This window comes from Palaemon carinicauda, unplaced genomic scaffold, assembly GCF_036898095.1.
Source record: "Palaemon carinicauda isolate YSFRI2023 unplaced genomic scaffold, ASM3689809v2 scaffold537, whole genome shotgun sequence".
Classification (NCBI taxonomy): domain Eukaryota; kingdom Metazoa; phylum Arthropoda; class Malacostraca; order Decapoda; family Palaemonidae; genus Palaemon; species Palaemon carinicauda.
In genome coordinates this window covers 12,501-25,000 of record NW_027171802.1, presented here as the reverse complement: position 1 = coordinate 25,000, position 12,500 = coordinate 12,501, and the positions used below count along the sequence as shown (strand labels likewise).

Below are 12,500 nucleotides of genomic sequence, written 5' to 3'. Positions count from 1 at the left end.
AGGTTCCCTTCCCAGTTATGAGTTTTTTCCCCTTCAGGGGGTGGGGGGGGGCAACTTCTCTTACCTTAATAATTCCTGGTTGGTTTTTCCTGGTCCTCGGGCGGTTATGCTCTTGGTGCTGAGCAACCGCTTTTGTAACCATGCTCTAGGGGCTGAGCGGTTGCAAGGCCGGACCATGGAATTCGTGCGATTATGCTCTTGGTGCTGATTGGTCGCACATGCAGCTATGCTCAAGGGGCTGGGCAACTGCAGGAGCTCCTCTTCGGAGGGTTTTTCTTTATGGTCAGCTTGCTGATCCAACGGCCCTAAGGGGCGCCTTCATCAGTTCTTCTGGTCTCTTCTACGAAGTGTTCTCCTCTCTCGTTCGCGAGAGTCTCTCGTTCGCGAGAAGGACACTCATAGAGACTCCTCTTCGGAGGACTCCCCTGCTGTTGTTGCTGATGTTGCTGATGTTGCTGAAGGCTCAGTTCCCCCCTCCGAACATCCTTTGAGGGGGCAGCTGAGTCCAACGGTCTCTCCTTCGAATGTCTCTCCCCCTTGGGTTAGTTCATTAACAGAGACTCCTCTTCGGAGGACTGATGATGGTGCTCCTGTTCGTGGTCGTTTTCATCTTCAGCCGCAGAGGATCCTCCTCGACGAGAACAGACCGTTACAGCTGCTCTCGTTAGACCTTTCGGCAGATCGTTCGCGATCTCCGACACCTGCCAGACCTTCTTGTCTTCCATCTCCGTTCTTGGACGCAGATGCGCAGTGGGCGCCACTCCACCCCGTTTTCCGACGGGCACCGGTCCCTTCGGGGCAAAGGGCTTATCTCACAATGTGAGTAAGTCCCTTAGTGCCAGGTTTTTACCTGTGCACCCTTGTTCTCCTACGCGCTCGTGCGCAGGAGTTTGTAAATACTCTCCTGCTGTGGACCAGTCTTTTGCTGAATCAACACTCCAGCGATCTCCTGTAGCTGAGTCTCGCCGTAGACCTCCTGATCGCCAACGCTTCTGGGACCTTCTGTGCGGCTACGCTCCTTGTGCACCAATGGTCTCCTGAACGCCCACGATCGCCTGCTTGCCGGCGCAAATCTGATCGCCCTTTTCTGATGTGTGCAATGCGCACCAACGTTCGCCCTTGCGCCCACGATCTCCGGATCTGGGCGCAAGCAGGGAGTTTATTCCTTCGCCTCCTCGCCGACGATCTCTCTGGTTCTGCACCCTCGCTGATATCTTCTGGCCGCGCATATCTTCTGTCCACGCAACTACGCGCCTACGATCTCCCGGTTCGTGCCTTGTCGAGCGCAGTTCAAGAAGTTCTTACGCTAGCGCACAGGCGCTCACAGGTTCTTCTGGACTCGCAGCGCCCTTCTGGAGTTTCGCTCCAAGCGCACCTACGTGCGGTTCCAGTTGTAGCGCGCCAACGCGCCAGCACGCTTCCATTTCACAGCACGCCGCCCAGGAGACACCTAAGCTAGTGCACGGGCGCTCACAGGCACCCCTGGGCTCTCCTTGCGCGCCAGCGGTCTCCTAAGCGCCTGCGCGCAAGCGTTTTCAACGCTCCAACGCTTCAATCGTCGTAGGTTTCCTAAGCGCCCACGTGTTAACTCTCCTGTATGCGATCGGTCGCTACGTGCCACCGCTTGCCAACGCGCCATCGCTCGCCAACGCGCCATCGCTCGCCAACGCGCCACCTCTCGCCAACGCGCCATCGCTCGTCAACATGCCAACGCGCCATCGCTGGTCAACATGCCATCGCTCGCTTACGCGCCATCGCTCGCTTACGCGCCATCGCTCGCTTACGCGCCATCGCTCGCTTACGCGCCATCGCTCGTCAACGCGCCATCGCTCGTCAACGCGCCATCGCTCGTCAACGCGCCATCGCTCGTCAACGCGCCATCGCTCGTCAACGCGCCATCGCTCGTCAACGCGCCATCGCTCGTCAACGCGCCATCGCTCGTCAACGCGCCATCGCTCGTCAACGCGCCATCGCTCGTCAACGCGCCATCGCTCGTCAACGCGCCATCGCTCGTCAACGCGCCATCGCTCGTCAACGCGCCATCGCTCGTCAACGCGCCATCGCTCGTCAACGCGCCATCGCTCGTCAACGCGCCATCGCTCGTCAACGCGCCATCGCTCGTCAACGCGCCATCGCTCGTCAACGCGCCATCGCTCGTCAACGCGCCATCGCTCGTCAACGCGCCATCGCTCGTCAACGCGCCATCGCTCGTCAACGCGCCATCGCTCGCTTACGCGCCATCGGTCTCCCAGGCGCCTGCGCTCACACTTACGACCGCGCATATGCGCACTTATGTTCCCCCGCGCACGAACCGACGGTTTTCCATCGCGCGAGCACCAGCGTGATTTCGTCCGCGATTCCCGTCGGGTTTCGCAACACGGGCAACCTGGCGAGTCTTGAGTGTGTACTTCCAGATCATTGTCGGCACGATCTCTCGCCTGTAGACGCAAAGCAGCACATGTGCAGGAGCAGGAAGAAGCTTCAGAGAGGTTTGGGCAACATTCTTCTCCTTCTTTTCAGGCAGGCCCCATCATCTCTACTCCTCAGGATCGTCCGATCCCCTTCCCTCCAGCGGGAGTCGCTGACACTGTGTCTGTCAGCCGTCAGTAGAGGAGGTACTTCGAGATCATGGGGGAACCTGGTTTAGCTCTTCCTCTCCACCATTCCGTGGAAGGGGCTTACCAGGGAATTTTTCTCTCGAGAAATTCTCCGCCCGGCAGGTGACATTCTCGACTTCGGAGATCTTAAGCCAGGAAAAAGCCGCAAAGTGTGCCATGCAGGCCACTTCATGGCTGGTCGTCTGGCTTGGATCTCCGGGCATCCTGTTGCGATCCGAGAATTTGTCCAAGGAGAGCTCCAGGAAGGTCATGGAAACTTTCCTCCTCTCGGGCACGCGCGCCATCGTTTCCCGGCTCACCAAGTTTCGAACTTGTGGGCAAACTCAATGTTGAAGCATTGAGATGCAGTGACTGAGAGGTTCTTCTCGGAAGTCCCAACCATGGATGTCGGCAAGCTCAGACACTCTTCCATCCTTGGAAAGACCTTGTATTGAGCCCAAGGACAGGGAATGGACAGCTGAGAGGTGGAGAAAGTCAAATCATGATTTGCTCCTCCAAAGGCGCTTACATCCAGACCCTACAAGCCTCCAGTGCCTCAACAACAGCAGCCTCGTCAGCCTAGGACATCGGAACCGACCCTGGCAGCTAAGACAAGGTGTCTAAACAGCAGCCCCCTCCTGTCAGAGAGAAGAAGGGCAGGAAGTCCTCCTGGGGAGGCAGTAATCCTAGAGGGAGCGGCTGAGGCCGCTAAAGCTAGGATTGGCAACCCCCCTGCATGGTCCCCAGTGGGGGATGCCAAGGATATTGTGTCCCGTTCTTAACATCTCTACCTCCACTGACAGCGAATCCAGTGTTACTGAGCTCCTATGCCATGGGATCGGCAAAGGGGCTAGCCCTTCAGGCAGAAGTCGAGACCATGCTCTAGAAGGATGCTCTCCAAAAGGTCATCGACGGCTCCCCCCCAGCTTCTTCAGTCGACTCTTTCTTGTTAGAAAGCGTCTGAAAGCTGGAGACCTGTCATCGACCTCTCAGCCCTGAACAAGTTTGTCGAACAAACTTTATTCAGCGTGGAACAGCAAGAGTCGATCAGGCTTGTAGTGAGACCACAAGACTTCATGTGCACACTGGATCTGAAGGACGGGTACTTCCAGATCCCAATCCATCCGTCTTCCAGGAAGTACTTGAAATTCAGCCTAGACAACAAGATATACCAGTTCAAGGTGCTGTTTCGATCTCTCCACAGCACCGCAGGTGTTCACCAGAATGTTCACCCTGATATCTTCATGGCCACACAGGAGCGGCATCCGTCTCCTTCTCTTTCTGGATGACTGGCTAACCCAGGCAGTCTCGGAATCGACCCTTCTTCGACACCGAGACAAGCTTCTGGGACTTTGCCAAGTTCTAGGGATCATGGTAATTCTCGAGAAGTCTTCTCTGCTTCCATCTAAAAAAACTGGGATATCTAGGCATGATATTAGACTCCAGTCTCCAAGCTTTCCCATCAGATGACAGGATAGCAAGGCTGAGGAGAGTTGCAGAACCTTTCCTCAGACGAGGAGAGCTTCCAGCCCAATCTTGGTTATGCCTCCTAGGTCACCTTTCCTCCTTGACCAGGCTAGTTCCAAACGGCCGCCTCAGGATGAGACCCCTGCATTGGTGGCCCAAGTCCCGGTGGAATCAAGAAAATGATTCCCTGGACATTCTGGTCCCTTTGGGACCTACAGAATGAATGGACCCGCAGTGGTAGTTGACTTTTGCAAGTGGATGGATCTTCTCGTCCTTCCCCCGCATTTGATGCTGTTCTCGGACTCGTCAAAAGAAGGGGGGTGGGGCCACGTTCTGAATCAGGCATATGGTCAGAACCAGAAGGGTATCTCCACATCAATCTACTAGGAATGAAAGCCGTATTCTTGCCCATCAACACTTCCAACAGACCCTGGCGAGTCACTCCGTGAACGACAACTCCACAGTAGTGGCTTTTTTCAACAAGGATGGAGGTACCTTTTCATAACAGCTTTCTCATCTTGCAGTAGAGATACTGAGATGAACCGAAGTCCACTCAATACCCTATCGACTTGCTTCATTCCGGGCAAAGGAATGAGCTCTCCGACAGTCCGGGCAAAGGAATGTGCTCTCCGACAGTCCGGGCAAAGGAATGTGCTCTCCGACAGTCTGAGCAGAGCCTCACAGATAGAGAGGACCGAGTGGTCTTCGCCCCCCCCCCCCGGTAGCCAACAAGTCCTGACCTTGTGGACCTGTTTGCGACAGCCTTGAATTTCAAGCTGCCGCTGTACTACTCCCCAGTCCCAGACCCCAAGGCACTCTGGCAAGATGCCTCCTTACAACGGTGGGACAACATCGACGTCTACGTCTTCCCACCATTCTGTCCGTTGAGAAGGGGGCTCAACAAGACCAGACTATCGGTCAACCTGTCGATGACTCTGATAGCTCCGCTGTGGCATCATGCAGAGTGATTCCCGGACCTTCTGCATCTCCTGACGGAACTCCCGAGAGAGCTTCCCCCACGACACAAGCTACTCAAACAACCACACTGCAACATCTACCATAAGCCGTATCATCGCTTCGGCTTCATGCCTGGAGACCATCCAGCATCTCCTCACAGAGAGAGGCGTTCGACAACAAATTGCGGAGCAGATGTCTCGACACCTATGAAAGTCATCCGCAGGGGTCTACCAGGCGAAGTGAAGTGTCTTCTGTGGTTGGTGTCACTATTCCAGCAATAACAGAGTTATTGTATACCGGCGGGAGGAAATGTGCCTTACGCTCTCGGAGGTGGAAGCCTATCGCTCAGCCTTAAGCCTGGCCTTCAGGCTGAAAGGAATAGACATTTCTCCTCGCTGGATCTTTCTTTGCTCATACGAAACTACGAACTTACCTGCCCCCAGTCGGAAGTGAGACCTCCTCCATGGAACATGGTTCGGGCTCTTAGGGCTCTTAAGAGATCTCCTTGTGAACCATTACACCAGGCTTCTGATCGTCACCTGTCTTGGAAGACGGTGCTCCTTCTCGCTCTGGCTTCAGCCAAGCGTGTCAGCAAACTTCATGGACTCTCGTACGACGTCGCCCATTCAAGAGTATAGGTGGAGGTAACGTTCAGGTTCGTCCCTGAGTTGGTTACTAGACTCAAAATCTTGGAGTCCTGGACCTTTGGTTCGACTCCTTCAGGATTTCGAGTCTCCGTTCTGTAACAGATGATCCAGACCTTCTCCTACTATGCCCAGTAAGGAGTTGGAGGGGTTATCTTAAAGAACAGCTGCAGTTCGTCCTCACGTGCAAACCCTGTCTGGGAGCACAGGGAGGACGGAGAGGAGGGTCATCAAGAATGCCTTTTCAGCCTGGAATCAAAGGGTCATCCATCACGCCCTGAATCCAGACCCTCCTCCGTCACGTCGCCTTAGGGCACACGATGTCAAAGGCATCGCAACGTCCCTGGCTTTCAAGAGGAACTACTCTGTCACGCAGGTGTTACAAACTGGAGTCTGGAAGCGTCAAACGACCTTCACCGCCCACTACCTGCAGAACGTGACCCACAGGAGCCTCAATACGTTTTCTATCAGCCCTGTGGTGGCTACACAACAACTGGTCTAACCTCATGCTCCTTAATGGACCGGTAGCAGAAGGTTGAGGGCATTGTTTCCCGGTTTTAGACTGCATGAATGAAAGAAGTATGTCTGGCCCTTACTTCTTTCTTCATCCTCCCTTCTCTTGGGGAAAGCAGCATCCTGAGTTCTCTGCATAGCTGACCTCAAACCTCTGCAGGTAAACTATGCTTCCTTGTGTTCCTAGTATTAATACTGTCGCGTCCCCCATACCCTGACAAGGTGGTATTGGGAACGTCCTAGCCTAGAATTCCAGCTAAAGGACTTCAGGTCGACTTCCTACAACAAGTCACACTTCTTCCCTCCACACACAAGCTTATGTAGGCCGCACGTTACTTGCGGAGCAAGAAACTTGCGAGCTGCAGGGACTCTTTTTCTCGAAGTACTGCTCACTCGGATTCTGAGTCCCCGGGTAAAGCCAAAGCCAAAGCCAGTTGGCTGGGGACTTTCCTCCCTTCCTAAGGGGTAAGTCACCCTATGTAAATAGCATGGTTTGTATTTTGGTTACGGAACAAATGACAAATTCGGAGATAATTGTTATTTTTCCTAACCATACAAACCCTAGCTATTTACACACATTTGCCCGCCAGCCCTGTCGCCCAAGGCAAGTCCTACCTCTAAGCGAAGTGAAGCAGTTCACCGGTGTGTGCCGGGGGAGGGGTAGCTAGCTACTCCTCCCCTACCCCCTCGCTAGCTAGCGAGAGGGTAGTTAACCCTCGTTAAAAATCTGATGGCTCGTCATTTCAGCTACGCCAAAAGTAATACCCTATGTAAATAGCGTGGTCTGTATTTCAGTTAGGGAACAAATATATATATATATATATATATATATATATATATATGTATATGTATATGTATATGTATATGTATATGTATATATATATATATATATATATATATATATATATATATATATATATATATATATATATATATATGTATATGTATGTATATATATATATATATGTATATGTATGTATATATATATATATATATATATATATATATATATATATATATATATATATATATATATATATATATATATATATATGTATGTATGTAGGCTATGTATGTATATATATATATATATATATATATATATATATATATATATATATATATACACACACACACATAAATATTTGAGTGTATGAAAATCCATGATAATTAATACATGTTAAGGTCAAAGGTCAAGGTCAAGGTCAAGGTCGAGCAAAAGGTTGAGAAATAAGCTGACTTGTTATAAATTTGTTAGTAATACTTTTATTCTTTACAAGATATACTGATGATTGTAATATTTGCTATCATTAATGTCATGGACATATCTAGTTGTTGTTATTTCTACTATTTTATAAATACATTGAATGTTGTATGTATATAATTTACCATGCACAATATTTTATCATATCTTGATTGAAGTGCACAGTAAAGTATAGGAACTAGAGGGGCACTCAGTAGAACGCAGACATCCGCCCCAGCAGCTTATTTCTCGACATTTTTCTAGACCTTGACGTTTGACCTTAACATATATTTATTGGCGTTGGTTTTCATACACTCAAGGATGAACCAAGTTTCAACTCTCTGTGATAACAATTTCCAAACATATGGCTGATTAAATGAATTGGACATTTTGCTTGACCTTTCACCTTGACCTTTCACCTTGACCTTCCAAAATTTAATAATTTCCATTTTTACATAATAGATAATCCCCGCAAGTTTCATTATCATTAAAATTGTGGCCAGGAAGCTTTTCACACACACACACACACACACACACACACAGACACACACACAGACACACACACACACAAACGGGATAAAATATAACAACAACATACCCTCCTTCCAACTTCATTGGCGGAGGTAATATGACGCATAATATCTGTACAGTTCACATTTTTTATTTATATTTCAGACTCGAATCATCAAAAACGAGAAAAATATAAATGCTCAAAACAGGAAATCGCCTTTTTAATGACATCAAGATGAAGGTCAACATGGAACAATCTGGAGCACTGACAACTCATCTCAACTGAAGCAGCCAGTCTATCATCAAACTTTTCTGGTGTATTAAAATACTCTTCAAGATATCATAACAATGATATATAAAAAATATATCTGTATTTAGAAAATAATGGAAATAATGACATCTAGATATGTCCATGACATTAATTTTCAACTTATCTGCTGCTCATGTTTTTAATTTTCATCTTATCTGTTGCTCAATTGATCAGAATTATTTAGATCTTAGAGTGTTGTGTTACAATGGTCACTTCATTTATGTTTATTAGTAATCACTAACTAAATATATATAAAAAAGTAAATTTCAGTAAATAAGTAATTCAAATTTTTACATCTATATTACCAGATTAATTATAGTTTATCAGTGCCATTGTTCCTGTCTATTTGATAATTAAATCCTAAATTTTACTCAATCCAGTTGCAAGTATTTTCATCTGCTTTTAGTCTTTTCAAAGTCATCTATTTTCAGTCGGTTTTTAATTATACGCATCTTTATGTAAAAAAGTATGAAGTGATGCTATTTTTTTCCCGTAAATTCGAAACACCAAAAATTCATCTTAAAAATTAGGTCCAGATCAATATTTATGACTATTTTTTTTAATTAAGATTATGATTGCAATTTTCTAATCATTATTTTTATGAATAGAACTTACCTGGCAGTTATATATATGTATAGCTATAGTCTCTGACTTTTGGCAGAATTTTTCAAAAATCGCGGCAACCGCCTTGTGGCGGTTGTGCGGTAAGGTGGTTATCAACCCTTACAGAGTGGTACTTAGAATCATTCCCGTTATCTGCCAGCCGGATCGACAACATGTTGGTCTGTCATTAGAGTTTTTCTTTGATTTCCCTGTATCGCTTTACCAGTCTGCTATTTGGTGAAGTACACTGATTTGGGGATTTGGCAATCGTGTTTTGTTTATTTCTTTGCTTTTTTGCTTTTGGTCATTATGAGTGATAAAATTCAATTCCGTGTTTGTGCGAATGAGGAATGCAAGGTGAGGTTGCCGAAAATGTCGGTAGACCCTCACACAGTGTGTTTGGGTTGTAGGGGTTTTGAATGGGCACTTAATAACAGGTGCGAGGAATGTAAGATATTGAATGAAAAGGATTGGTTGGCTGTGAAGTGCTATGTGCGTAAACTAGAGCTCGATAGAGTTAGGAGAGCTTCTAGGTCTAAATCTAAGTCTGTTAGCAAACTAGTGTTGATTTATCCTTTGAACCTGTTATTAATTCCTCTTTGGAGGTTGATCCTTCCCCTGAGATAGTAACTCCTGCCCCTTCTACAGGATCCGTATCTGCGGATGACCTTCGGTACGCCAGGATGGCTGCCGAGTTGCAGGCCATTAAAGAACAACTTGCGGCCTTTAAAGGTAAGCCTAATGAAAGTGATGTTAGTGCTTGTGAAAGTGCAGTGGATGTGGCGACTGACCGAACCTGTCATTACCCTAGATCTAGACCTCTACCAAGCTCCCAGGACCAAGGGAGAAGGTACGCCGATAACCGAAAAGGAGTGAGAGGTACGTACCCTCGGTCTGCCGTCTCCTCAGATAGTCATGTTGCCAATTCCTAGGCTGCTCTTGACCACCACGGAAAAGGCGTGTCGGACGTGATGGTTTCGTCTCAGAATCCCTCTCCCAGACGCAAAAGGAAGTTTGAGGCGTCAAGACCTACGAAGAGGAGGTGGAATCACGACGAACTGTCTCGTTCTCCCTCTCCTGGTTCTAGTAGCTACGAACCTTGTCCTTCGGAGGATGATTTAGACTTAATGCCTGTGATGAGGACGAAGTCTAGGTCCCCAAGTCAAGATAGAGCCGCCGAAGATCCTTCTCCTTCCACGAGCGTTATCCGTCAGCCCTCTCCTTCGAGACCGCAAGACCCAGCAGTAGTAGTTAAGTCTTTCATGTCTGTCATGCAGGAAAAACTTTTTTTGTTGGTTCAAGCGTTTAGCCGCCCTCACGCCCAGTCCTCTCCTAAGGAACCCTTGCGCTCTTCTTCGAAGCCACGACACAGCTCTGCTTCCTCTTCTGCTCGGCGCCAGGACGATTCCGCCTCTCGCTCTCGGTGCCAGGACGATTCCGCCTCTCGCTCTCGGTGCCAGGACGATACCGCCTCTCTCTCTCGACGCCAGGACGATGACAGCATGCTTCCTCAGGACGATACTGCTTCTTGTTACCAGGACGATAGCAGCTCTCGGCGTAAGGACGCCTCCCCCTCTCACCATCAGGATGCCTCCCCCTCTCACCGTGAGGACTCTTCCTCCTACTGCACCAAAGATTCTTCTAGCGCTCGGCGCAAAGACGCTGCCTCTTCCCGGCGCCAGGACGCAAGCGGTTCTCGGGGTCAGGCTGCTTGCAGCCCTCTACTTCAGGATGAATCCTTTGATTTGCCTTTATCGGATTCTAGGGAGCCTTCTTCTCAAACGAAGGATGTTGTAGAGGTGGATCAGGATCTCGAGGTCGTCTCTGATGAAGAAGATAAACCTGCTGACGCTGCTGGCGATTACAAGGTTCTCTCTCGCTCCTCCTTGAACTTAATGGGGAGGAGTTCCAACCTGCTGCTCCGCGATCTCCTCAATCTCAATTAGCAGAAAGAAGGCCAAGAAACAGTCGGCCTTCATCAAGATGAAACTTTCCATTTCAGCAAAGGAGCAGCTTGCGAAAATTGATGATTGGATGAAAGAACGGAGGCAAGTGGTTAAGATTTCCTTCTCGTTTCCACCAGCTCGTCTTGCTTCGATGGCTGGCATGTGGTATGAGACTGGGGAACCTCTGGGTTTGGGAGTCCTGCCTCCTCCAAGGGTGACTTCTCTGGCATCGTGGACTCGGCTAGAAGGCATGCTCTCAACTCGGCCAAGGTTATGTGGTCGATGTCAGAGCTGGATTATCTCGTCGAAGGTATTTGAAGAGCCTTTGAGATTTTTGGTTTTCTAGACTGGTCGCTAGGGACTCTGGCCAGGAAGACTGAGATGATGGAAGGAACTCAAGACCTAACCAGTATTATGTCCTGTATGGACAAGGCCCTTAGAGATGGGGCTAATGAGTTGGCTTTGCTGTTTTCAGCAGGAATCTTGAAGAAGAGGGCCCTGCTTTGCTCTTTTGCTTCGAGATCTGTAAACGTTGCACAGAAGTCTGAGGTGCTTTACGCCCCCCTGTCGCAACATCTTTTTCCTGAGTCCCTGGTGAGAGACATTATGCTTTCTCTGGCCCAAAAGGCCACCCAGGACTTGTCACTCCGTTCAGCTCGTAAGCCCTTGACAGCCGCTCCTTCGACTTCGAAGCGGGAGGAAAAGAAATTACAGCAGCCCTTTCGAGGCAGCACTACTTCAAAACCTGACTTTAGAGGAAGAAGGCAAGAGTCAGGAGCAGACTCGAACAGAGGTTCGTTCAGAGCTCGCTCCAAAAAATGAAGTTCATCTCCTCCAGACAACAGGTGCAAGACTGTAACGTTTTTGGCAGTCTTGGAAGAGAAGAGGGGTGGACACCTGGTTCCTCTGTCATCAAGGAAGGATTCAAGATCCCCCTTTTGAAGAAGCCTCCTCTCTCAGATACTCCGCTAGCTTTAATGGCGCAGTACACAGATCCGGGGAAACAGAAGCCCCTCCTAGATCTAGTCGACCAAATGCTGGACAAGGTAGCGATAGATCCGGTTCGGGATCTATCCTCCCCAGGCTTTTACAATCGCCTGTTTCTAGTGCCCAAGAACTTGGGTGGATGGAGACCCGTCCATGATGTCAGCTCTCTGAACGTCTTTGTGGAGAAGACGAAGCTCTCCATGGAGACAACTCAGTCTGTGCTGGCATCAGTACGTCCAGGGATTGGATGGTGTGTCTCGATATGCAGAACGCGTATTTTCACGTCCCCATCCATCCAACTTCAAGGAAGTACCTGAGATTTGTAATCCAGGGCCAGTGCTTCCAGTTCAGAGCACTTTACTTCGGTCTCAGCACGGCTCCTCAAGTCTTCACCAGGATAATGGCGAATGTGGCAGGTTGGCTGCATCAAGAAGGAATAAGGGTATCTTTTTATCTGGACGATTGGCTGGTACGTTCACGATCAAAGGAGAAATGTCTGGAGGATCTATGAAAAACTTTTATGATAGCTCAAGATCTAGGCCTGGTCATCAACAGGGAGAAGTCTCAGACCAAGCCGAATCAAACTATTCTCTATTTGGGAATAGTTCTGAATTCCGTTCTTTTTCGGGCTTCTCCCTCTCAGGAAAGACAGACCAAGTGTCTCGAAAAGGTCCGAAGTTTCCTGGACAAGAGGAGGTGCTCAGCGAAGGAGTGGATGAGTTT

General features: G+C 48.8%; 1 protein-coding gene and 1 long non-coding RNA gene across 2 annotated transcripts in view; both read left to right on the top strand.

Annotated features, from left to right (window-relative positions):
- Window positions 1–8,703, top strand: part of LOC137637108 (uncharacterized) — a 38,320-nt gene extending 29,617 nt beyond the window's left edge. Inside the window, exon 3 of the long non-coding RNA XR_011043391.1 lies at window positions 8,097–8,703. This is a non-coding gene — a long non-coding RNA (uncharacterized lncRNA). The remainder of the gene's footprint in view (window positions 1–8,096) is intronic.
- Window positions 8,704–9,815: 1,112 nt separating this feature from the next.
- On the top strand, window positions 9,816–10,790 carry LOC137637107 (serine-rich 25 kDa antigen protein-like). Its single transcript, XM_068369399.1, has one exon. It carries the CDS (start codon window positions 9,816–9,818, stop codon window positions 10,788–10,790), a length of 975 nt encoding a protein of 324 aa, XP_068225500.1.
- Window positions 10,791–12,500: the final 1,710 nt, after the last annotated feature.